The 27,713-nt window shown below is 40.0% G+C and overlaps 1 protein-coding gene across 11 annotated transcripts in view; it reads right to left on the bottom strand.

Moving 5' to 3' along the window:
• Positions 1–434: 434 nt before the first annotated feature.
• TIAM1 (TIAM Rac1 associated GEF 1) overlaps positions 435–27,713 on the bottom strand; it is a 262,945-nt gene continuing 235,666 nt past the window's right edge. For 9 of the 11 annotated variants that reach the window (XM_073362431.2, XM_073362486.2, XM_073362422.2 and 6 more), the window contains 12 exons: positions 21,191–21,370; positions 20,611–20,679; positions 19,871–19,996; positions 15,693–15,801; positions 13,673–13,852; positions 13,426–13,544; positions 11,715–11,823; positions 9,822–9,880; positions 6,424–6,526; positions 5,544–5,631; positions 4,462–4,634; positions 435–2,635 (listed from right to left, as the gene is read on the bottom strand). In XM_073362431.2, coding sequence (XP_073218532.2) covers positions 2,151–2,635; positions 4,462–4,634; positions 5,544–5,631; positions 6,424–6,526; positions 9,822–9,880; positions 11,715–11,823; positions 13,426–13,544; positions 13,673–13,852; positions 15,693–15,801; positions 19,871–19,996; positions 20,611–20,679; positions 21,191–21,370 — 1,800 coding nt within the window. In that variant the 3' untranslated portion in view covers positions 435–2,150. Of the gene's footprint in view, positions 2,636–3,040; positions 3,483–4,461; positions 4,635–5,543; positions 5,632–6,423; positions 6,527–9,821; positions 9,881–11,714; positions 11,824–13,425; positions 13,545–13,672; positions 13,853–15,692; positions 15,802–19,870; positions 19,997–20,610; positions 20,680–21,190; positions 21,371–27,713 lie in introns of all 11 variants that reach the window. The other 2 variants (XR_012161161.2, XM_073362493.2) reach the window with 2 other exon arrangements.

The raw sequence follows: 27,713 nt of genomic DNA, 5'->3' as shown, positions 1-27,713 counted from the left end.
CTATACTGGGCTTGGATGTTTATCAGCATGACACTAAATCTCAATTTCCCTGTGCACATCAATTTTGATGGAAATATTTTTTCAACAATTGAAGTTTACAGCTAGACAGTGAGTGCTGCTTGAGAACTTAGAGTGTGATGTAAGGCTAGTACCTTGTGTATTTTGACAATATGTTTAACTTAGAATCTTAAATAATTGTTGTGCAACTCATAAGTTCCCACAACTGAAAATTTAAATAAAATTTGTTAAAATAATTTTGATTGCCAAGCCAAACCATTACAGGTTGCCGGAGTAGTATTAAGCCATCCTTAACAGCTAAAATCCATTTATTGGGTTTTGGTTACAGCTTGCTCTTTTTGATCAAGGCAGAAGTGAAAGGGATGTGCTTGGTGCAGTCACACCCCACCCATCATCACCACCACCACACTGTTCAGGTGTTTTCAGTATTTTATTGTTTGACAGGCATTTACAACGTTCCATTCATAGACCTAAAAACATAAAAATAGACCTTCTTTCAGCTTATAAAAGAAATATACAAGAACCTTTGACAGAGACATGTCATGACATTATGTACAAGAACAATGGCACCCTCCCAAGCACCAGACTTTCCAGTCTTTCACAACTGACTGTATTCCAGTAGGACAGCTAAAACCTCTGCTTTTCTACTAAATTGGGACACAATGGACTTTAGATGATATAGAACAATGAAGTGATGATAAAAGAGTATAGAAATCTTTCTAAAGCTTTTAGGAAAAGAAAAATCAGAAGACAGTCTTTTGAAAGTTTTCTTGTATCAGCTTTTGGGACGGGAAGAGGGGGCAAATGCAGGCTGGGACACAAGACAGTTGATGTTTCTGGGGAACAATTTGTTGTTTCAAAATATAGTCACAGCTGATCTTATAAAATATAGTCCTAAAGCTATATATAAAATGCCAGGTTTCAAAGTATCCACTAATGTGTCAAACATCAATAGATACAAAGAAAATTTTGTTATCTTCCTCTTTTGTATGTGGAAAGTGAAAATGGGAAAGCTATATAAATCTAAAAAAATTAAAAGTGCTATATTTTCTCTTTTATATTTGGAAGTCTACTTAAAAAACTCTAGATTTTTTACCCTGTTTTAGATACTTAAATAAAAAGGTTTGAGAGGTTTTCTTATTTAGAACTTTGTTCATAGTGTATTGCAGTGGAAAAAGCCTTTACAAAGGAATTTATATATACACTAGTTTCATCCGCACTAAGAGTTGGATGAGGTCAGTTTTTTGGCCATAAATTTTCACCCCCACCCAAAAGTTGTCAGTCATAATGGACCAAATTCATCCCTGATAGGACTCCACTGAAGTCATGGATTAATTTAGCCCTCTTTGTAATTCAGTCACATTATTTGTAACGTAACTGAATTCCAGTTATCCCTAAGCAGGGCTTTCCAGTTGATATTTTAATATATAAAAACTAGCCTACTGCACCCTCTGCAAAAAGGCTAGCCTCATATCCTAAGCAACACTAACATTCTTATCCATTTGTGCCTCTGCATCTCAGATAAAAAGTACAAAAAAAAGTGTTAAATTTGGATCTCTTTCAAGAGTTTGGCAACTTTATCAAATTTTACGTAAAGCTAGAGCTTCCAGCACTGAAAATAAGTTAGACCAGACACACCAAGAGAACGCAGCACAACATAAATCCCAAACCTTTCCTCACACACTCCTAAAATACATGTATAGTCTTAAGAGGGAAAAGATTAAGAACACTGCAGCTGTACAGGTTAGAAAGGCAGTTTCCTCATTAAGGAGATGAGCCTCCGATTGACATTTCACAGATACAAAAGCCTCTTTGTTCATTGTGCTATCACTTAAGTTGCACATATGCAAGATGCCAACAGTAACTTATTCTCCAGTGATATTATGTATCCCATTTTAGAATAAATAAAATTTTAAAAGCCCTTAGTAATATACAGATAGGACTCCAACTTATTTCAAATTTTACACTCCCCGTCCCCCCTTGTAAAGTTCCTAAAATGTGTCTGCACAGCTTCAGAGCAATTCAGCTGCCAAAACTGTGTGTGCAAGCTAAGGGATCATGCTCCACAGCATTTATTGGGGGGAGGGAGCGGGGTAGATCTACACATGCCAGCTAATGAGAAAGTGACAGGTTTAGAGCTCAGTGTTCAGTTTTCTGCTAGGTACAAAGTCTTCACGCCTAACCCAGATGACTTCTTCACTATTACTTTCCACCCCGCCATTGATCCCAGACAGTGCAGCTTGCTTTTTCAACTGAGTCAGTCTGGCAGCATGCGTGCTCATTGCATGCCGTGCTCTCTCTGCCAGATGGGACTGGCTGCTTGTGATGGAAGCAGCCTGCAACTGCTCCTGAAGTTCTCTGTCAATCGTGATACCTTTCGTAGACTCACAGTACTCATCATCATCGCTGAGGATGTCAGTTTCTTTGATGTCCTCCTGCTCCTCGTACTGAGCAAGGTCAAACTGTTCCTCTACCCAGCGGTCAGTGTCCCCACTGGCTGTGGACTGCTGGGACTCTTTTTCAGGGCTGCTTTCGAAGACAGCATCCGAGTCAATGGTAAACCTGTTTCGGGCCAGCCGCCGCCTCCTCCTCCCAAGAGACTTGCTTGGGGCGGACACTGCACACACACACAAAAGATAAAATCCCACATGCTTTACACAAGGTGAAAATGTCTCTCTAAAAAACTAGTCTTTCAACTGCCCTCTCCTAACATCCCTTGGCACCAGCTATCAGAATTTCCCAGCATGACCTACTCCTCCCTATCAATATGCATGCATAAGTTATGCTTTACTTAGTTTCTCATGGAAAGAGGTGGGTTTTTTTTTTTTTGTTTTTTTTTTTGCCAGCTGTAAAAAGTTTCTGCTTCTTAGATCCACAAATTGAGATAATGGGCCACAATTACTGTTCCTCCTCAGTGGGTGGCAGGCAGCCAGCATGAGAAAGCATGAGTAGAGCTAAGCTTCTCACTAGCTGTGCCCCGGGGCTAACAGACTGCAATAACCCAGCTTGTCCCAAAACTGACCAGGAAATATTGTGGTGCCTCCATAGGAACGATGTAGAATCGTTCCAAGCAGTGAGATGGAGCTGGGCGACACCGGAGTTGCTGCCTACTCGTTACGTAGGTGCAAGTGCTCCATTGTTGCTGGGCTATTTTCTAGGATAACAGTCTTGCTTTCAGAAGTTCCATCTTCAGCATCAGACCTGTCTGCTAGTTTTGTGACTGGTTCAGATAGCATTCTGGCATCTTCCATGTTGAAATATCTTTATACGAGGCTTGTCAGACAAAGCAAAGGATGAATTCTCCTGATTAAGGATCTGCAGAAACTTCAGTGTTATGTGCACACAATATCTCCACTGTAGGCTGCTGAGATTCAGAGATTGTCGTTTGTCCCCTCACTGACGGCACCTTCAGTACACATCTATTAAATGCATTCATCTTTGGAAAAAGTATCATTATCCTGAGTCTGAAAACACAAGTAAATCAGCTGAGCATTTAGGGTTAAAAAAATTTACAAGTAAGGGCCCAGCTAGGCCTGGGAGAAGGGGCACAGGGGGGTTACCCCCACGCATCCACCATGTGAATGACTAGACAAATCCACCTAAAAGAAGATTGACGTTTCAAGCATATGGAGCCTCATGGGATGATTAAAGCACTGTGGTACAAATTAGATTCAAAGGCAGCCCAAAAGGTATCTTAAAATGTGTGAAATCCTTCCCTAGCCTCTGTGAGAAGCCACACTGTGAATGTTATTGGTGTGGCTTGCTTGTTATAGAGGAGGAACAAAAAGCCTGGTTATCTGGATTACTGGATCTAATGAGCAGGAAAAGTATATTTAGAAGCAAGTTTCTTCCCTCCTTCGATTAGTGTTTGCCAAACTCTTAAAAAAAAAATCACAGGGAAAAGCAGTTTGTGTTTTGCCAGAAGTCAACTGAAAATGAAGTCCACATTTTAAGACTGACTAATCAAATGCACCTCTGAGATCTGATGAGGACAAACAAATGCCCACTCCCAATAGAGGTGAAAAAGGAGAAATGGGGAACACATGAAGCAGAAGTCATTTCAAACCCCGCTGAAGATTTGAGATGAGCTAAAGACACTTTGGGAGCTGGTTTTGTTTTAAGCCACTACTGGTCATCTCTAGAAATCCTGTACATATTTTTGCTACAAAGCTTTATTCAACTGCAACCCAATTGGCAGATTAAAACATACAGTTGATTGAAACTGATAGGAGTCCCATTTGGGTCTCCTATACCAGAAGGATCATTGCTCAGATGTTGAACCTTGAGTGAAGAGTGGTACTTGTTAAGGCTCTCATATGAATGTGAAGGCAGGTCAGATGCAACACTAACCCTCATCTATGGGTAATAAATATTACAACTCTGATGTGACCTACAGTAGTGCTGGGGTCAGTGGGATCTTGAAAGTCTGCATCCCTACAGTACCTGCCCTGTTCATTGCTGGCCTTGCACCTTTTAGAGCACACAGTCTTTTCCCTCCAAAAGGAACATATTGTTGGGATGAGGGCAGACTTTCAGTTTTAAGAAGCTGCCTTCTGTGCTTATCACGTAGAATGGAGTGCACAGCCTTCAGAAAATCCTTTCTGTGGTCTGGGGAACTGAAAACAGGAAAAACAAACAAAAAAAAGTTAGGGCACAAGCTCACAGGAGATACATAATTCCTGCAAGTATGTGACAGAGCAAGATAAATCAACACCAGTACAGAAAGAAAATGTGAATTGCTCTGCCTGTCTTTCCCTGTCATTCTAGTATAAAGTTTTCAAATCAAAGTTTATAATGTACATCTTGCATTCTTAAATCTGTGCAAGTTTAAACCCATGTCCAAGGAAACAAGCATTCTGCATTATGGAAGTACTATCTACCTCTCTCTTCTTCCTTTTTCTCTGATGCCGGCTACTCACTTATTTGGCAAACCTATGGTAGCTAATGTAATCTCACATTTTGTGTGCTTGCATTGGACAGACTGAGAAGAAATCACGCATCTCATCTAGACAACAGGTTGAACTATTTTTAATATCAGCTCAGCAGGGACTTCTACCAGTTCAAAAAAAAAAAAAAACAACTAAAAATGGTAAACAAAATTCTGAAGTGAGGGTTAGCCCTTATTACAGATAATATTTTAACATGGCATCGTAATTTGTACTAAGCCCCTTAACAGTGGGAGTCGTGCCTTGCCAGCATGGAAAGCATTGACCAAACTGGACACTTCAGCAGCTGCCTGGCATTCTGACAAATGCTCAATTACAGTGCATGCAGCATTAAAAACAAATTTCCATACAGAATTCAATCGCTGGGAGCAAATTTGCAAAGGGAAAAAAAATTAATATTCCTGTAAAGCTTCAGTATTGGTTAAATATGGCTTTATTCTCTTTAATGAGAATCCTTCGCTGGTAGAGCTAGAAAAAGTTGTAAGCCTCCTGTGCTATCATCATGTGGCCTGTCTTTCTTTTAAGAACGACTAGCATCTAGAAATCCAGCTAGAACAGAACACATGGAAGCACGCTCACCTACAGCAGAGGTGGAATGTTCTCTCTGGTCTGCCTTCGGACTCAGATTTAACATGAACAATCTCACACACAGAATTGGTCTCTGCATCTAGAGAGATATGGAGAACATTTTGCACCACGTTAGACTACTTAATTATATATGGGGTCACATCGTGTTGTAATTTCAACTAGAATTGAGAAGTACTCTCTAACCATGAGAAACAGTTTTATTAAATTTAAAAGGTATCCCAGAACACAGATTGATCACAAATCCTAGCAGACGGACACTTGGTTATGACTCCTACACTTGGTCACACAGAGTTACATACCTGACAATAAAAATTAAACCATTAAAGGTCAAAGACTTTTCACAACCCTCCACAATTTAAAGATTTTTAAAATTCCTGAAACAACTATTATACACCTAGTTTTGTTAACTCTGAACTTATCTATCATCTTCACAGCCTATGTGGTTCTGCAGCTGCATCGACTTCCACACAGGCTTTATTGAGCTAAACAGACCCCCCCCCGAAGCACATACACCGAGCCCTAAGGATTTTCTCTGGTAGCAACAGCAAAGTGGTTACATGGACTTTGGCCAGAGTGAGTGTTTGTGTTATTTGAAACAAAGTATTTTCCACAAAAAAAATTCTAATTTTGAAAACCAAAACTCTTTTCTTGGAGAGTTTTCCCACAATTTTCAAGTACAGCTTTTGCTTTCTCTCTTCTTACAACCCCTAGAAGGCAGAAGAGGAGAGAAACAAAAGGTCAGTGTTTTTTGTATTTATTTATTGGTTATATAAACCATCACACACACCCCAACTCCCATAAAGAGCACTTGTTGGCTAGTAAGAAATGAGATGGGCACTTTAACAGACTTCTGAATACATTTCAACATTACCTGCACTTGCCAGTGCGCGAACCTGCAGAGCTTCTAAGGGAATCATGTGACGAAAACGGAATGGGTCCCAGTCTTCGTAAATTGAAGCCCTGTGTGAGCCTCCCTGGATCAAAAAATAAATCAGGAAAGTTTACACTAGGAATTCAGAGGCCTGGTATTTTTTGGTGATGGGAACCACAGAAATGCCTGTGAAGAAGTTTCATGAACATTAGGTCACAGGAAGGAAGTATAGACAAACTGTCATTATGCCACAATGATCAGTTCTCAACACCTCAAAAAAGCACTTAGCACTAATGTTACAAGAGAGCTGGACTAGACATAACCACAGCCATTTTGTGTACTCAGCCCACCATCACCTGAAAGCAAGACCACCACGTAGTCAGGAATAATTTGACGTTTGCCTAAGCAAACAAAACAGCTGCCATGTTAATAAAAAATAAATTCATAAAAAAATATAAATAGCTAACCTTGGATGTGGGTGTCTATGACCATAAGTTTCTTGCTAGAAGTTACTTTGCAAATAAGTTGTATGTTTTTTGCTAAGGCTAAAAAATTGTTAGCCCTTTGGGAGTTACTATAAATTGTGGGCTTTGTTTTAAGCAACCTCTACAAAAATTAGTCAAAATGTGCAATGAAAATTTTTTTGCCAAGCTAACCAACTGACATCCAATTCCCCAGTGGCCAAAAGGAAGGCTGGCCACTTAACACCATCTCAAACTTTAGACTACCCCAGATATAGTTACCCAGGCTATTGCTCTTTTAAATGTGTGCTTTAGACTCGAACAAAACATTTTAAATAAAAGCACTCTCGTGTACCTATCATTTATCAGAGGTGTTGTGTCCCCCATTAATTTATTTCCTAAAACCATCTAAAAAAAGTTGAGGATATTTGAACCCATAGTTTTGGGTTCAAATATCATCAGGTAACACTACCTGTAGGTAGTTTGCTTAATTGCTATCCATGAGTCAAGGAACAGCACGTTGTACAAGTCAAAGATGATCATTGTGCACAAAATAGACCTGTCCACTCTATCCTCCTTCCAAAAATTCCTGTACACTCAAAAAAAGCCTCACACCAACATTGTGTCTACACTATTATGTCTACAGTTGGGAATCAGCATTAGTAACCAATGCTACTGGACCAAAAACACTGCACTATGGCCTGAGTGCTTAAAGTTATGCATATGCAATCCCACTGATTCCAAATAAGAGACATTTGAACGTTTAGCTAGATTGAGGTCTCTGTACCTACAACCAACATTTACTCGGTGGTGGTGATGTGTGCACAAACCAAAGTCCAGAATTGAAGACCATGTTTTACATTCACTAGCCATTACAGTGACTGATGAAGGCCACACAGAAGAAAGATATTGTATGGTGCATGATTTCAGAAGGGGTAAAGTTTAGAGAGGTCAAATGTGCCTTGAATACATTAGTCACAAAGCTCCCTCTGCCCTTTAATCAAGGAAACACTCTATCCTAGCAAGGATACAGAACTGGGCTACAAGATGCACACTGGTCACCCTGCCTCTGTGCAGAGTAGGCAGCCAACAATCCATATTTTAGAGATGTTAGCTAAAGAATCTTATCACTCCAAGAATGAGAAATGCGATGTTTAAACGAGAACTATTGTCAGTCCTTACTACGCAAGAGTCTCAATGACACAGGGATGGAATTTCTCTCTCCGCCTTTAGCTATGAACACTGAGACAAGTATACAGTACCATGTTTATGCACTTCGAGTTTTTAGTTAGTATCATGCCATAGAGAAGTTACTCATGAATGAGCATCAGATATCCAACTACAATCATACCCCATAAACATCTTTTATTTAAGCACCCTCTCACACATTACCAGGGCCATTGCTATTTTAGAGCTGTATGATGCCCACCTCCCCCCACATTTAATCAAAAAGGATCACACTGCATATTTATAAGCTTTCACAGCACTAGTGTCATAGGCATGTCTGGCCTTGTCACTATTATGGACACTTTAATAAGGCAATAATGGCATTTTGTTGTTGTTACTTTTATTAACGTGCAGCACAAACATTAAAAAAACCAGTCAGGAGGCAGAACCAAATACACCTATGGCACTATGTAAGTTATACACGTACACTGTATTTGCAAAGTATTTTAAACATACGAGATAGCTGCATGGTGCAGCAGGTTATAAACCTATCTAGATTAGTTATAGAATTGATGATTTTTACTGCTCCCATCCCAAAAAAAGACCATTCACATTTCTAGAATAGTTATTCTTGGATTATGCTGCACAGCAAGTATTCCCTTCATAAGGATAATGGTTTCCAGAAGTTTTGTTCATTTTGAAGATAAAATTGTTTTAATGTAACTATTGGGGAAGGGGTTGGAATGGGGGCAAGGAAGGGGCCTCATGGAAGGGGTGGAGTGGGGGCAAAGGGGTGTCAGTGATGCAACCCTCGGGCCAATGCACTAGTCCTCATGGGGCCCTCGTGGTCATCTGAGTTTGAGACCCCTGGTTTAGGACAAGTACTTTGGCCTAGAGAGTGTTTTAAACTATGCCTTTAAAATGCTAGAAATAATTGCTTAAACTAGTCCATTTCATATCAAACATTAAAAACAGCAGGGACCATATTTCTAAGATTATCTTAAGGCAAAATGCAACTCTGTTCCTTGGGGAACTACTTCAAGTGTATTAGAGATAAAGAACGGACAATGGAGGATTATAAGTGAATGCAATTAAAAAAACCACTTTGGATATTTGTACTGTTTGTTTTCTGGTATAACTGCTTGACCTCAATACTGTTCTATGACAATTGATTGCATGTGTATTTTGTGTTCAGTACATGCCCCCGAGTATTAGTTGAATCTACTCTGGATTGATGAACTGCTGATACATACGTCTGTGGTTCTTGGTAACCAGTCAACAAGTTTATAAAGGCAAGAACATCAAATGTCCTGATTTGAGAAATTCTGTCCAAGGTAAGTGCTGTTCTGAAGAGAACCTACTGTTAAAAAGGTAGTAAACTAGTGCTCCCTCCCTGGACTCAATAAGAACGGGTTATCCTAATTAAATTCTATCCCAATATTGGCTTATCAAATTGGCAAAGCTAGTTGTTTGATTGCAGCTTTAAAATCTAACTGGCACCTCAACAAATTCATAAAATTGACTCCATTTCGCACTGACACGGGTCAAATCCCTATTTGCAAAGGGAGAAAGGTTAAACATGCAACTTCCTGACTGGTGACTACCTGCTTGTAAAATCTTTATAACCTACTTGCACAACCACATAAAAAGATTAGCTAATCAATATTTGTACATGTAAACCATTAAACAGTGGCTAAATATAATTTGAAAGTCTTGGCCTTGCTCATTTTGGATCCCCAAATATGTAGTCAAAGTAGCAACAAAACTTACAAGTTTCTTCTTCTGTTTGGAACCATCTTTATATACAAGGACAACAGCAGTTTTGAACACTAGAGAAAGATTAAAAACAAAAAACCACACAGTCAGTAATGGTCCCTGTACCCTTGCCTCCTGCAAAGCCCAAGCACACGCAGAAGTCAAACACACACCATTAATCATGACAAGATCACAAACATTCCTGGTAAGTCTTTGTTTCAATCAGGGGCCAGGAGGGGAAAGAACAAGAGGATAATTATAAAGACTCAATCTTCCTGTATTATTCCCCCCCTCTCGCCCCACCACCACCAGAAGAATTTACACAACAGTTAATTTCTCAGGTGGCTTTGATGTTACAGAATTCGTAAGTTAACTGTTCTTTAAATTATTATTCATACACAATATGTTCGCAAATTACAGGATTCCATCTAAAATAAGATATTTTGTTGTGTCTTTTAAACCCATCTGGCTAAGCCCACTGAGTGGTTTGTGTATTATTAGGACTGCAGTAGCACCTAGGAGCCCCCAATCATGGATCAGGACCCCATTGAGCTAGGCACGTTCAAAAACGGAACAAAAAAACCCCAAACAAAAAGAGATAGTCCCTGCCTAGTTGCATGCGGGAGTCAGAGGGCTGACACTACATTTAACAGATTAGTGGCCTATTTGGACTACTGATGTCTATGACAGTGGCCTATAAATAGGAGTCAATACACAGTTATAGCTGGAATGTTACATGCACATGTTATGGGAAAGTATGTTGGAATTTGGGTTTAAAGAATCAGGTGAAGGAATGAAATTGTAATTTCCACAGTGGACCAGAGAGACAACCTTCGTTTTAGAATTAAAATATTTGGATCTTGAGGTTTTATAAAGATGATTTAAAAACTCTTTGCACAATAACTGAAAATGAATACACATCCCCCAAATCATTGAGCTGACGTCAATCACTTTCATCGTGGAGGCATATTCTGTCATTTTCCTGACCACAGGACCAGTCTATACACAATAGAAAGACAAAGAGCTTGGGTAGCTCTTCACCAGTGACAACTGCAGGAACGAAAGTGGTACCTTTGTCATGCTGGTGTTGGGACATCCTCAGTGGGTAGCTGAAGGGTTTTTATTTACAATGGTAATATTGAATAATTAGCAGCCACTGGCTTTCCAAGTGCTATCAGCAAATTGCTAGATCCAGACAGCCGCTTGGCTACATGGGGGAGTTAAAACAAAAACCACGCAAAAAAGCCAACGACCAAACAACCCTAGATCATTGATACTGAGACCTCAGTGGTTCAGGAGCCAAATTAGCAATCAGTATCACCCAAAAAAGCCATAATAGTGTGAATTCATTGTTTATTATTCTCGCAGCAACATGACTGACCAAATAGTCTACAATTGGTTAACAACATAGTAAAAGCATCCTGATCCATAATTAAATCAGAGTTTTAATATGTGCTGCAAAGAGCCACATTACAGAGCCACTTAACGCTGCCAGAGCCTCAGTCTGAGTATCACTGTCCTAGGTGTAACTAAAAGCAAGGAAGTGAAGTGGCATGAATTAGGCTATTGAAATACAAATACTAATAAATCAAGGGGAGGAGGGTTGCTAACGCGTAGAGTGAGGTTTTAGCTACTCACTTCTTATGGACTTTGGGCCACATTCTACTCAGTTACAGTAGTTGCTTGAATTGAATTTCTCCAGATTTACATCACTAACAGAGCAGAATTTGGCCCTTTAAATTCAGGGGCAAATTGTTGTGCGTTTAATTTTCAAGTTTAGATGATGTAGCAGGAACACTGTTAGGTAACGGTCATTCTCTATGTACATTTGTCACAGGTCTTAGTGTCTCTGCTCAAGTAAAAATCTGCCATCCTATTTGTGTTTGAAATAATCACCAGAGTACATACCAAATGCTGCTAACTCAGGTTCCTTCTTCCATTTCCCCAGTGATGCAGGAGGGTTAAGCCAGATCACTGTATTATGCAAAAGTAAGTCTCCCATGGAAAGGTCTGCAACCTGCCAACCATAAACACATGAAAATACAAAAAGCACCAGTGTAAAGGGTTTTAAGTGCTTTAGTAGATTTAGATGAATTTTACCCTAAAAAGCAGAAAATTTTTGGAGCAAGATTTTCCGTCAGGACTAAGCAGTTGCAATTATGTGCAAAATGCTAACTGTGCCAAATGCTAACTGATCAGACATGCAATCAAATCCCTAATTTTTGTGCATAAGTTAGGTACAGCCTAGTGTTGAAAGTATGGCCATTCAAAATCCGTAGGAAGGTTTAATTTCACAAGGAAGAAGCCAAAAATCTCTCTGAACTCTTACAGTGTTTGTCTCTCTCTCCCTGTTTCAGTTCCTCTTTATATTGTTTGAGCACATTAAACGTAAAAGAATTGAACATTTCTACTAGCTGAAGCCAGCCACAGTGCTTCTCGTACACAACTTAGCCTCCTGTACACAGCTCTGCCAAGGAATATGACTAGAACCTGCAAGTCCTATGTATTTCCTGAGTAAACACGAGTAACGGTGCTAATCTTTGTGGGCAGATATACAATAAAGTAGTCAAGACAACTAGATTTTTCACTTTGATCTCCAGAGGCAACAAGTCAGTTTCATTAACACTCACCCTTTCCCACATCTAGAAGCAGTTTTCCACCTTTTCCCCGTAAACACACAAATTGAGAATTCAGCACTTGTGAGAAGTGCTAAGTTGACATCTCTGGAAATTTAAGTCCTCCATTTAGCCACAGAACAGGGTATAACATGGGTAACAGCAGTGCCTGCTTCTCCACACCGTCCCCCTGCCCTGAACTGGTGGGACCTCTAGGCCCAAGGATAACCCAGCCTCACTTGTGCTTAAATGTCAGTAAGTTTAGCACACAAGACTGCTCCTCAGTCCAGGTGTATAGCATTTCCACTCACTCCTGCCTACCAGACCCAACTCTGGTCTCCACATACCTCTTGCTATTCTCAACACCAATTGTCCAACCCTGCTTGCACCTGCAGCCTTCACAGTGCTGCTACCTCCAGGACTACCCTCCTCCATGAGCACAACTGCCTCTCCTGCTTGACCTCCACTACCTCCAAGTTGCAGCTGAAGCTCACCCCTCCCATCCCAGCCCCACTTTCTCATCAAGACTCTCCTCACCATTCCCCCAGGCTGCTGCTGTAGTCTCCCTTCTCCTCTGCTTTGTTGAATCCCCATCTCATACCTTAGTCCCACCAACCTTCCATAGTTAGGTTCCACCTTGAAAGAGTTCAAAAGAAGTGGTCTACATTTTCAATAGTAACTAGCGATTTTGGGACACCCAATTTGAAATGTGCCTTATTTTCACAGGGTAAGCATTCAGCACTTTCTGGAAATCATGCCCCTTTAAGGAGTCTTGAGATGGGCATCCAAAAATCACCAGTCACTGCTGAAGCATTTTTTCGATGTACTGGTCTCCAAGACTATACCATACCTTTAAGAAGAACTTTTAGCGTGTCCTGCCAGACACAATGCAGAAAAAGGAATTTGTAATGGCAGCTGTAACAATATGCTGTAATTCATACCAGAAGAAAGAGACTCCTGAACAACAGGCTTGTAATAAAGAAAGCAAAGAATAAAATCCTTACCTCTTTTTTTTCCACAGTCTGTTCTGCTATGAGCTGATCAAACACTGCACCATACTCTTCATGTATTTTTTGCATTTCATTAATATGGCTGGCAACTTTGTTCATTGTTTTTATGGCCACTAGAGGAAAAAGCAAGTGGAAAATAACTAGTTACGTAGTTGCTTCAGGGAAGGAGTGAGGGGAAAGAAACTTGCCCCGCCCCCCTCAGTTTAGCAGGTAAACACTGTTCCATAGTTCAGCACCTTACCATCAAGGTGATAGTGTTCTTCACTGTCTGCATCAGTCAGAGCAAAGAGTTCCCTCAGCAGAAGAGGATACTTTAGTATCCGCTGGATAGGTTTGATAAGGTAAGACTCCAGTGTTGAGGAGTGTTGCTGTCTAGGATTCTGAGCATCCAAAAATGCCTTAAAAGCAGTGTCTGTCTTAGCTAGAAGTTAAAATTAAAAATGGTTTTTAATTAGCCCAAACATCTGCCATTATGAAGTAACTTTTTAGAGGGTGAAATTCATTTGCCTAGAATAAGTGTGGTTTGTGGAGAAATACACATTTTGATCAACTATACAATACCATGTTTTATACAGTTCAGGTTTTTAGTTAGTATCACATGCCATAGTTAGCATCCCATGCATCCCATGCAGTGGGCTGTAGCTCACGAAAGCTTATGCTCAAATAAATTTGTTAGTCTCTAAGGTGCCACAAGGACTCCTTTTCTCTTTATGACATAGAGAAGTTACTCATGATTGAACATCATACCAAGATAAACATCTTTTATTTAACCATCCTCTAACATGATTTCTAGTACCATAGAGTGGTATGAAGCCCACCAAACCTTCTCCCTCCCACTAGTTTAATCAAAAAGGGTCACTGTTATTTATAAGAATTCACAGCAGTAGTGGCAGAGGTATGTCAGGCCTTGTGACTATTACGTGCATCTTTAATGGCATTCTGTTGTTACTTTCCAGACTTAGAAGTGCAGCACAAACATCAAAAATATTTGTAAGGAGGGAGAACAAAATACACCTGTGGAACTAATGTACTTTATACCTGCAATACATTTTAGACAGACTAGATAACTTACTGTGCCATGCCTCCGTTACTCTGCCCATAATAGAGAATGGATTATTTTTCTACTGCTCCCAACCCGAGAGATTGTCCAAGAATAGATACTATAAAAATGTGAGTATGCTGTACAGCAAGTATTCCCTTCATAAGAATAACTGTTTCCACGAGAAATGGGGCATTTAGTAGACCATTCTACCAATACAATAAAGTTATTACAATTTAAAATAAAAAAGGCACTGCAACTGCAATCAGAAGGTCATCAGACCACCCAAAACGTCATATGAAAATGCTGCCATTCCTATACATTCTACCAGACTTTTAAAGATTCAGATTTGGAGACCTGTTTGCTCCAAATCTGAGTCTACAATTCAAAAGATACAAGGATTTTAAAAGGCCACCAGCCAAAGATACCCAGCCTGTGTCCTTAATAAGGTCAACCTAGATGCTGCCAGGAGAGAACATAAAAAGTGGCTGGCAGCAAATAATTTATTCATGTATTCAGGGGGATTGCCAGCATCTGTCTGCATGGTAAATAGAGTTTACAATTTAAAAAAAAAACAAAAACAAAAACCACACACACCAGAAGTCTTCTGGCTTATTTATCTGCCATCAAGTGTTCCTTGAAAAATAAGAGCATATTTTTTCTAATTATGCTGTTCCTGCAACTGGAACTGCTAGTCTACCTACCATCCAAGATAAAAATATAATTATATGAAGCTTTACTGAATCCACTAATAGATTAACACTTTCAAGGTTACTTTCAAGTCACTCCCGCTGGGCAGCCACATTGAAGCTCCACAGACATTTTGGGCCCAGCAGATCTTCAGCGTGGTATGGAGCTGGAGATCTTCTGCAGCACCTCATGGAAAGGGAGGAAAAAGGGCCACACAGGCTGACCCAGATTAGAATAGTGACAGCAGAGGAAGCAACAGGAAGATTTTCCTTGTCCTCCACTCCCTTCCTGAAGGCTCCCAGCCAAGTTTCTTTGGGTTTTAACATAGGCCATTAGCCGGACTTCTGTGGTACATAGCCCTTAGTTCCTGTGGGTATCACAAGCATCACTCCAAGTGCAAAGGCACACTTATTCAACCTGCCTTCTCCAACACACACACACACGACCCAAACACTTGCTCCATCCTGCAATGGCACTTTTCCACATCAAAAGAGTGTTCGGAAAAAATACATATAACGCATGCAGATCTCACCTTTTACTAATACTTTTGGAACTTTAGTGTGGCTGGCACAGAAGGCACTGTACAGCTTGAAACGGTCAGCATAGTAAAGAAAGGATCCACCCAAGGAAAACAACACTTTCTAGGATTATAAAAAAATAAATACATAAATAAATAAAAAAGGTGCATAAAACACATTAGTTTTCCTTTTGACAAAACTATTGAAATCAGACCACTTAGAAAGAATAAGATCTTCTGTGCCATGTTTTATGGCTATTACACGTGATTACAATGTTCCTGACCCTCTACACTAGGTTCTCATCCTGTCTAGGAACAGTCAGTAATAGAAACTGATCAGAAGATTAGGTGAGGGGGAATTCCTCAGCAGGTAGCCAGGGAAGAATAGGTCAGAGATTCTTGAATAAGAGACTTCTACCTGCTCTGTATAATCTACTGTAGAACGGATGGTTTCCTGTTTAAATTGGTGTTGATCTAGAATGTGTCGTATTGTATATATAATTTTATGTTAATTTTTTTTCCATGGGCTTATTTGGAACGTAAATACTTCAATATGTTTAATGAGCAAAAAACTAATTTCTGTAATCTGTTTAGTTACTATACACCAACTATTAAATATGTATCTTTGAAAGTGATCAATATTATGTATATTGCAGTCTGTTCCCTCCACCCCCATCCTCAGACAGCTTTATTTTCAGAGCAGAGACTTGTCTTCTCCTCCCCGAATATTATTTGTATTACAGAAATGCTCAGAAGCCTAGCCAAGATCAGGGCCCAATTGTGCTGTACAAACACATAGTAAGGAAGTCCTGCCCCAATCTAAATAGACAAGTATTAGGTCCATTATACAACTAGGGAACCAGTGCAGAGAGACGTTATGTACCTTGCTTAAGGTCACCCAGGAAATATGTAGCAGAACTCAACTCTGATCTCCCAAGTCCCATTTATTTCATTATTCCCCCACAAAATCCTTCTTCTGGGGCCATATTTAGGCTTGGAAGGATTAGATTTTTAAACAGTAAATGATGAACGTGGCCTTTCATTGTATATACAAATCAATGAAAACACATTTCCATCTATGATAACTGAAATTTACAGATCAGCAAAGTCAGAAAAATGCTGCTTGAGAATTTGAGTGATGTAAAGCTAAAATTTTGAACATATAATATGGACAGTTTTTTTAATATCAAGATCTGTCATTAAATAATTATCTGACCCTCCATAATTTCCCCACAATTGTGGATGTTGAAATAAATTCAAAGTTTTTGGAAAAAACTAAAAGCTTAAAACCCATAATTCTGCACAATTGAAATTAGAAATAGAAGAAAAATTGAAAAAAAAATACTTAAAATAGATATTATCCATTAAGTTATAAAAAGTCAAATTCTGCCAACCCTAGCTATATTAGGTGTTTATAGAGTGTGCGGGATTAGTTATTTCCCCCCTTCGTCTGCAGAGTGTCAAGTGGGTGGAGGAATTATTCATCACTGCTAGATATGTTAATATTTTTTAATCATCATCTATTAAGTCTATGCCTATAATCTTGATTTCATATGCACCATTAAATTCTTATGCAGCAACATTTACAGGATTCATAATGCGTTTACTTCCATGGAGAAAGCAATGGTTACTTACTCCTGAAGTCTCATTTTATTATTAGGGAACCTGATCTGTTCAGCTACTTGAGTTACTCTTTTATAAAGGTAGATAACATAATATTGACAATTTATTCCTATCTCTGTCCAACGTAAAGAGAACAAATATGAGTCTCATGTGGTGGGGGGAAAAAACAAAACAAAAATATATAGGGCAGTCCTCTCCAAGAGGTTACACTTCTTTGTCACTTCACTTCCCCCATCAGTTCAATGCAGAAACCGATTACTGTGAGAATGTAGTTGTAGATGCTTCAGAAACAACATGCAGATGCTTCAGAAACAACATGCAGAGTCTACTACAGACCATTGCACCAATCAGGGAAACCATGGTTGATGGCATCACACCAGGCTTTGTGTAGAGCAGCTCAGATCTGGCTCAACCCTGCAAATACACAAGTCTCTGGGGCAGCTCCGCAGATGGTATCAGGTATGATTGGGATGTGCAACCCTTCACGTGTCAATGGAGGGTTTGATAGTACAGAGTGCTGGGCTATTTTTGTTCGTCTTGGAAACCTGGCCAAAGAGCATACAATGCTGCTTTTGAATATAATGATGGATGGAAGGCAGGCCAGATCTTTGTGTAAAAGTCACTATCTCACGAAGTCAAAACGCTTTATGCTCAGGATGTAGCGCTGACTATGCATATGGAATGACTAGTTGCTCCAAGTCTGCCTCGAAGAGGGTTCAGATCTCTGAGCTGTATGGCAATACGTGGAGTACACAGATTTGATAGATCCTGTAAATTTGTTTCAGTACAAAGACATTTTTGAGTCCATAAGCAAGACATGGACTGCAGGAGCCAAGACCTATTCATCAATGAAAGTCCAGTTTGCCCAGCACTACATTTCAGTATGCTTAGTTAAAGAACAAAATTATTTTCTAATGATTAACCATAGCAGTAGGTTGTATGCTCATTTTAAATTGGCAGTAGTCAATCAAGAACAAAACCAAAAAAAGAGAGACTTCTTCCACAAGCTCTTCAATTAATCCATGTTCCTGGAGGAGCAAACCCAGTGGGATTATTATTCACCAAGACATCTTGTCCTTTTATCAAGGTCAGTGCTGAAGTGAGCAAAAGGACCAGGAGGAGATGCATTGGGTTGTGTTCATTTCAACACTACATTAGTTACTTACTATAGATTGATCCAATTACAGTGGTGGTGGTATTCATTCATTTAGTAACCAACCCTTCCCCACAATGTCTTTTCCCGTTTATTTTTAATTCAGTTTGGGTTTCTTCCCTTTAATATTTCTACCTTCCCCTCAAAGTACTTGAAATTAAGATTCAAAAAACAGCATTACATTCAATAGTTTGCCATTCCTGCCTATATGTGCATTAAGAGCCTGCTGAGTACAGAATACAATTTACAGTTCAAAACCATTTCCCCAGTGGCTTCCCTGAACTGGCAATTTAGACTTGTCAGTATTAAGGTTTTATGCAATTATACTTCTGCCACTAGATTTTCCTCAGAGTTTGAAACATGAAATCTAACAAAGAGGTAAAAATCACATCTAACTCTGCATGCTTTTGCCGAGTGGCATTGATCTATGCAACATGAACTACAGCTACAGTAGGATATTCTGGTTTCAAGGAGTCATGGTGGTAGGTAACACAAGTTCATGTAAAAACCTTAAAATGTGTTCTTACGAAATAAGAGTCATGGTAGTCAAACTGGTTTGATACAAGGTTAAGAGGACTACTTCTGCAGTATGTTTTGCCAGTGTAAAAATATTGTACTGTAAGGGCTTTGCTACACTTGCGAGTTAGAGCACATTAAAGCAGCCCCGGGCGCCCTAACTCACGACCCGTCCACACTGGCAAGGCACGTAGAGCGCCCAGACTCTGCGGCTGGAGCGCGCCTGGTAATCCACCTCCACCAGAAGCATAACGCTTGGTGTGTCTCGGCTGAAACGCCCCAGCATCAGCATGAATGAGGTGTTGCATTACTGCACTCTGATCGGCCTCCAGAAATGTCCCATAATCCCCTTAAGTCAAGTGGCCACTCTTGTCATTGTTTGGAATCGCTGCAGGAATGTGGATATGCGCTTTCAAAGCTCTGTTTCTGGCAGCCGGCTGCTTATCTGCTGTGGGACAAAGCAACCATTAGTGTGGAATGTTGCTTGAGAGGCTGGGGAAGAGGGGGTCTGCTGCTGTCTGAACTTACAAGACAGCATGCTGACATGCTCTCAGACCCCAAAAACCCACTCTCCCCCCCCCACATACATACAACACACTCCCTGTCACACTCCAACCCCCGCTCCCCATTTGAAAAACATGTTGCAGCCACTTGCACGCTAGGATAGCTACCCCAAGGCACTGCTCTCTGTGGCCGTTGCAAGAGCTGCTAATGTGGCCACGCCAGTGTGCTTGAATCTGACAGTGTGAACACACTGCAGCACTTTCCCTGCTGCACTCTCTGAGGGCTGGTTTAACTCACAGTGCTCTACATCTGCAAGTGTAGACATGCCCTAAGTGTGCCATAAACCTTATTTAAGTTTGCTTTAGACACACAGCCAGACTTTAAATAAAATGTTTACCTTAAATTGGTCAACTTTTTCAAGCTTTTCCAGGTCTGGCACCAGCCTCACTCCATCTTCAAGAGTTTTCAGGAACTCCACCTGGAATGCTACCATTTCAGTCAAATTCCCAAAGAGAACATCGAGCTAATAAAAGAGAAAAGTTTAATATGCTTAAAAATCTCAGTTTAGTCGATTTTCCAGCCGGTCACAATTTACAGAACATTAGCACTTAGCTTTTCTTCAGCCTGGTCTACGCTAGAGGGTTAGGACAATGTAAGCTGCCTTGCCTCAACCTCTCGATGCCAATTTAGTAACACCACCTCCCCGAGCAGCGCAGAGTCACGGTTGAGTAATTAGGCTGACGCAGAGTCAGTGCAGACACTGCGTTGCTTATGTCCACTGTGACTGGCTTTCAGGAACCATGCTACAGTGCCCTATGCTGACAATACAATCACTCCTGGTGAGGACATGCACTGACGACATATGGAGCCAAGCATGTGCACACACAAGCGATTTAATAACTGCGGTGGCTGTATGCTGACAAGTTAGGTTGATATAGCCTTAAACTCCGACAGCCTAGTGTGGCGGTTATCAGAAGATCAGACAACACTGATCAGTATTTTTATAGTCAGTGTCAGTCCATTTAAAAATGTTCCTAAGCAAGTTTAATCCTCACAGGTCCTTCCACTCCGTCCTACATCAGACAATAAGAGTCAAACAAAAACAATCTGGCAGCACTATGGCAACAGTTCTCGTACCTCATCTTGAGTGAGGAAAGTTTCTTTTTGTAGAGGTTTCAGGTATCTTTCCATTAGACAGTTTAAGTCCTTAAAACAAACACAAAAATAAATAAAATACTCTTTAATATCATTTCCTCCAAGTATCTCTCTCACACTGCTACAGTGACAAAGATCCTCTCCTTAACACCATTGATGTAGTCTCTAGGTCTTTCATATGTCTTGTATAAGACAGGAGTATATTCTATTTTAGTGAAATTTAAGACATTAAAAAAAAAGTTGTGCAATTTTAGTTTTATAAGTAATCTAATCTAGATACGCGATTTCATCTGAAAATATTTCTCTGTATCCCAACCAAATAAAATTCATGCCACTGTTCAAAAAACTCTTTATTCAGTTGTTTCAGTTTTAAAATATCTAGTGTATTTTAGATGTTCCTATTAAAATTGAGGAGAAGCCCTACAGTAAAAGGTAACTTGCCACTAGTGTAGTCAATTAGGTTTTTTTTTATTTGTGATACAAAAAATATTGCAGAGCTTTAACTTTACAGAAGTTCAACTCTGGAAGGAAAAAGGTAAAACGTAGACAAAACATAACTTACTTTGACATAGGTGCGTTCTGTTTCAAGCAGTTCACAAATAACCTTGCGCAGTTTATCAGCATCTGTAAGTTGTCTCATGATGGACAGCTGAGGCCCTGTAAATTCTTGAGGATGCAAACTCAAATCAGAAGGATTCATCTCATGTAGACTGCGACAAAATGCAGCAACTTGTTCTGTACTCTTTAAAAAGAGAAAACATTACGCCTAGTTGTTTTCAAGTAAGAGCTATTTGAACTCTAATTACGCTACTGTATACCCCACGTCCATATTGCTTGTTCTAATGTAACTTTAAGAAGTGTGCTGTGCTTCTGTATCGGAAGTTTTATCCTCCTGGGCTGGATGTTTCAGTCTGCCAAGTTCACCGTCCACAGCATACACAGTGCAAAGTGACCTTAAAGCAGCCAGAGATTTAAACTGGAAATTTCCCCTTTTGTAGAGGAATAGTTACCTCCTACAACACCTGTGTCCCTTATCATTGGGGCCTGGAGAGCCAAGGATGAGGGACCACACCTGGCTCTGGGCAGCTGCCATTCTCTACCAGTTGAGAATCAGGACCCCCCCCCCCAGTTATGAAGAACCCCAGATGCATTGTTTTTAGAAATTCAGAGTGACATATCACATAATGACCACAGCCTGTAAAATAAGTATATTTAGAAAGTGCCACAACTGTACAGCAAGGGAATTGCATCAGACCACTAACAAGTCCCTGGCCCAAAAAGTATGAGCAAGTACAAAACAGAAGTCTCAGATCACAGAACAGAGTGGCTAAAAATGATTTAAAGTGCCTTTTTGTAATTTGTTTTTGGTAGCACTCAGAACACACTAAGCACTGTGCAAACACTAATGGAGGGACAGTCCTTGTGCTAAAGAAGTTCAACTCTAAAAGAAAAAGGGAAGAACAGGGGACAAGGGGGGAGGAATAACAACATCCAAGTAGAACACAGATGTGGTGTTTGGTCATGTCCTGAGACTCTCTCGGACTTTATTTTTAATTGAACCCTTAAGAATGTCTAAAATTTAGATTTGAAAATACCGCCATGTCATGATGCTTAAGCGGACTTATATTGTAAGCTCTTTGGGACAGAGACCGTCTTTGCACTGGGTGTGTGAAGCATCTAGTACAGTGGGGTACTGCTCCATGACTGGGAGCGTTAAATGCTTCCGCAATACCAAAAAAACAACAACAAAACCTTCAAGTCATGCAATTAGCTGCCTAACCCTGTGATTTATTGATGTTACTTGTGTCCTTTTGTTTGTCATACGGATTGTATCTAATTAGACAAAAGTTCTTTGGGCATACACATCTTTACTATTTGTAGTTACTACATACAGCATTGGGGGTGGGGGGGAGGCTGAGCCTCTAAGCACTACCGCAAGACGAATAAATAATATAATGGTAATTTAGTTCTTCAAATATTCAAGTTAACGAGGGATCAGTTTAATATGTTGGAATAGACTGGGACAGTATGAGCCTCTGAGGCACTTGAAGAAACAGTCCTAGATTTAAAGATAAGAGGGCTACAAGCAGGGCATTCTCAGTGTGGCTGCCCCTCAGCTCGTAACTTGCAATTCAGATGCCAGGTTTATTGGCCTTTTTATTGAATGCCAGGTCCGATGCTGGAGGGTCTTCGAGTGTACCCTGGGGAAATGGTGGTTTGGAGGGGTCACTCCTGTTCCTCCCTCTCTATTCCATCTCCCTTCAGCTCTACAAAAGATGGAGTGATAATTGTCTTTATAAGATTATGTATGTAAGCCCCAAGCATTGTGCAAGGGGTATTTATTTAACTAAACCTCAAATAAAAATTAAGCATTGCGTAACTGTACCATTTTCATCACTGTAGGATTCATCCCCTCTCCTGTACAGTTCACAACTTTCCCTTCCCTTCCCCTCCACCTTCAGGAAAGTGCAGTTTTATTCAAAAAATAAAAAAAACACCTAAGTCATATCTGCTCATAGTGAATTTTTTATGCTTTTTACCTCCTGTAATCACTGCAGAGACAGGAGAGCGTGTCAGTCTATTATTCTTGAGCCTCAGACTTGTTTACAAAGTTCCACTCAGTTACACCTGTGCAGAGTGATGCCCAAGAGTTGCACAAATATCTTTATGGATATCTTTATTAGCCTCTTTACTCAAATATCCCCACCATCACTACCACTAGTGTAGAGTCACCGGCAGTTGTGCTGATGTAAGTGGCCCACCATTGTTTTAAACTGCTTTTGTCCAATTCTGTGCCTGCTGACAGTGTTAAAGGAGAACACAAACCAAATGCAGGAGTGTAATAAGTGTGGCCCATGGGAGAAAGAATGGCACAATGTCTTGTAAAGTGTGGTGATCATGGCAAGGATAATACGGATGCTGTTGTCATCTAGCCTGACTATTCTAGATCTATTGTTTTTTCATTTCACCTTGGTATAAGACAGCAGGTGGGTCCTAATCAGATTATTTTCACGGGAAAGAGGTGTTGGCACTGCCTTATATTTAGTTATAGCCTATAAAAATCCCAGTAAAAGGGGGAAAAAAAGTGTTTCTAAAACATTCTGACTTGTTCTAAATTATTCAGTTTAATTCTAAGAATGCAGCTTATATTTCCAGTTGATACGTTAAGATTTACTGACCTTAAAAAACCTGTCTTTTGTTTTAATTTATTTTGGTTAATTTCCAGTCACTGCATATAGAGGGTGAAATCTGGGAGACTAACTTCCTTAGGTCCTTTTGGGAAAAATCTCTGTCATTATCAAATTGCAGTACTAGCAGGTAGTCTGTGGTGTGTTGCTCCATTACCAACCAATAAACATGCTTTATAAAGAAAAGCTCATTTATATTGCTGAAGACATCATTTGAGGAACAAAAGGAAAAAAAAAAAAAGTCAATCCACACTGCATACAGTGGGCAAATCTAGAATGCTCCCTGGGTTGTAGGAATTTTTAGAAGTCTGAGGCAAGAAATCTGGGAAGAAGTTGATGTACATTGATTCTGAGGTTGTTCCAATCATATGGGACAGAATGAGGAAACAGGAGCAAGCCTGGGTGGAACATAACAAGGAAAGGGTTTAAGAGGAGATAACAGGGAAGGAGGCAGGGTGGAATCAGGAATCCATAGTGAGACAGACGGTCTGGTATATTAGGCAGTGTCTGCTCAAGTTTCCCCACTTTACTGTTCCTTAATCCAGAGTTGGAGGAAACTCGGGGGTCAGAGTAATTCAGTCTCTGTGCCCCTTCAATCTGCATTAAGGGTTCACTGAAAATGCATTCACAGTCTCTGTAGAGAACAACCAGGGAAGCCATTTAGGAGCAGGAGCCCTGCCCTCCAGGAGGTGAAGGGATAGCATCAACTCATTTAACATAGGCCAAACAACTGGAAGGTGGGAATGAATTTCAGCTACTACTGACCGAGGCCAGATATAGACTGGTGACCTAATGGTGAAAGGGCCCCTATCATTCTACTGACGTACAGCTATTACTTCCCTCTAATTCACCTCTATAAGTGGAGTGCCACAAAATCCAAAGGAGCATTATCTCCACTTGGTAAGGTCTTTTCTAGAACAATATAGTTGCTTCATCCACAGCTACTTTATGGCTGCCAGCACCCATCTAAGCATAAAACTGCTATGTATTAGATCAGTAATTACTTATTCAGTAATTATACAAAGGTGACATTTTCTTTAATACGCACATTTAAGTGATCAACAGTTTACAGCTGACTTACAGGAAATACAAATGGCTGAAGAAACTCTTTTGATTGGAGTTTGATTATTACAGCAATAACATTCATCTTGAGTAGTTGAGATCTAAACTTAGAGCAAGTAGGTATGGAACAGAGTAGCAATTTATCTGTTCTACCAGAATTATGAGAGTAGGACTAGTTTACCTCTAATTCAGTTCCTTTTGGGTAGTCTAATCTCTCTTTCTGACCCTGCAGTATTTTACTGCTGATTAAATATAGTTGTATAAATAACTCCATTATCTTGCACCAAAATCATGCTATCGATTGTGGGCTCTCTTGTTCCTCACACCATCTATGCTCACTAAGGATTTGATCCTGCCCCACTTGGGGCAGGATCAAGCCTGACAGCCCCTATTCAGCAAAGCACTTGGGGAGAAATCCTGGCCCCAGTGAAGTCTGTGGTAAAACTTTCAGCGACTTCACTGGGGCCAGGATTTCATTCTAGGACTTTATTGGAACTTAAGCTTATGCTGAAGTGCCTTGTTGAATCAGGGCTGTCGGGAACTGGCAGCTTGAGAAGTGGTGAAGCAGGCCTAAGTTTAGACCATTCTGGGTCACTGTATTTAATAAAGTAAGTTTCTCAGAGAGGAAGGCTGGTCCAGTGATTAGGGCACTATCCTAGGACCTGGGTGGCTGCTTTGCCATATGCTTCTTGTGTGACCTTGGGAAAGTCACATAGGGCTGGTTTTCACTTCAGGATTAGCTGGAGGTATTTCTCAAAGGTCACCCCAACCTGACTTATGGGCATGCCAAAAATCTCTACCTTGAATTAAGTGGTGCTTTAAACTTAAGGTAGCTGGCCCATCAGGGGGTGTGGATTGAAGCTACAGTGCTGCTGAAGCTCAAGCAAGTAATGCAGTGAGGGCTCTGCTACTGTTGCTAATCCAAACACACTATTACTCAAGTGTTATTTTGCAGTGTGACTATTCTCACTCTAGCTCACTCCAGAGGAGTTAATTCTCAGTAGATAGCTCAAGCTAACAGTGCAGTGAAGACTGTGATATACTGTGTTATATCAGCTGTGACTTTTGCATGCAGAGTATAGGAAATGTACAGCTACAAAAAGACAATTACATTTGTAACTGTTATTACAGTTCTAGAACTTGAGGTCTCAGTGGTTTTGAAGCTTTTATAAAGTAGAGTAATTTTGTTTTTTAAAAACCCCACACATTCTGCAACATTTTAACTACGGGTTATCATGCCTTTCATAGAAGTTGTTCACATTAAGTCATTAGAAAAGATGGACTACGTAAAGAACAGGGAGAGCCTTTAATATCATGAACTACTACATAGCAATTTTAAATGCTCATTTAAGTGACATGCTCATTGTAGATTAAATGCCTGACACTATTCTAGTGAGGGTGGTGTAACAATTCCTATGTTCCAAAAGACTGGCCCACAATAAGGCATGGATTTTTTCTTGTTTCCCCCCCTTCACATATAGAAGTTGACCAGTCATAAGCTTCAGTCATGTCAGGTGTCAGCTAGCAGCACTTCTACTTTGTGATTTGGATTCCTCACATCAAGTTATATTTTAAATCTGGTAAAAATACAAGTTATTTAAAATTGCAAGAGACACATTACAAATCTGAAGGCCATTGACATTCAGGAACTTGTTCACGTTTGCTCAAGGCACAAGCATCATATCATCTTTTTGCATGCACCTTTAGAAAGGAGTTCTCTGCCCATGTCTTTTATTTAAGTAAATAGTGACAGCCCGAAAGAAGCAAACTTTATAGTCAGCTAAAATAGTGTTAGTTATGATACAGTGCAGATTTTACTTAAACTTCATAAACACTTTATTCAAATGTTGCCATTATCCATTTGCCTAGAGATTTAAAGGGAAGAGAACAGAGTAATTTGGCAGGTAAACTAACACACCCTGAACTGGTCTCTCACTACCCCAGTGATGGGTAGGGAACAGATATGGAATTGGAAGGTAAAGGGAGCTAGCTGTTTAAGTCAAGGAAACTACTGCATCATATTTAGGGCTCAATCCTGCAAACCTGCACTCACAAAAGTGATCTCAAGTAGTGACTTTGATGGAATTACTGGTGCAAACAAGGGTTTGTGGGATAGGGCACTAGGTCTGTGCAGACCAATTAAACAAAAACCAGCCCCAGCCTGCAAAGAGCTCAGCAGGTGAGCTAATCTCACATCCTTCCTGGGAAGGAGCATTTCCTCAAAAGTTGAGCATGTTGAGATCATTGAAACAGTTGGTGTTTTGCCTGATTGTCCTCTAATTGAGAGAGGAGTACAGTTTCCCCTGCCAGTCCCTATTTTAAAAAACATAGGTATGAGTGTGTAGTCAAGTGTAATCTTTCAGGGCACTCAACACCTCTACCCAATAATGGACAAATTCAGTTAAAAAAAAAATTCTCCAAAATCCAAACAAAACTTCAAGCAAATCCCAGTGAGGCTTGGCCTCGATTGTTACGGAGACTGCATATTCTAAAAAACCCCTCTGCAGGCATAAGCATTACTGTTTACTTAGTATCACATTTCTAACCCTCTTAAAAATACTACAGCATGAGGTTAAGCAATTAGCCTAATGTAATCTGGATATACTGCACAACAGTAGATCTGCTCACCAAATGCAGCATGTGATAAAGAGAATCGCAGGCTCTCTCCATGCCTTTATTCCTGGGTTTACATTTAACTCTCCAAAAAGCTGACATCAATAGAAAGATATTGTTGTGAAAATTCTGTTACTCAGCACTTTCAGTAACCAATACATTAAAAAAAAAAAATCAAAACTTCTTTCCATATTTAGCGAATATGAAATTCTTTCCTGATAT

The sequence above is a fragment of the Lepidochelys kempii genome, chromosome 1 (genome assembly GCF_965140285.1).
Source record: "Lepidochelys kempii isolate rLepKem1 chromosome 1, rLepKem1.hap1, whole genome shotgun sequence".
NCBI classification, from domain to species: Eukaryota; Metazoa; Chordata; order Testudines; family Cheloniidae; genus Lepidochelys; species Lepidochelys kempii.
The sequence above is the reverse complement of the archived record's forward strand: the minus strand, read 5'-3'. Positions and strand labels throughout refer to the sequence as shown.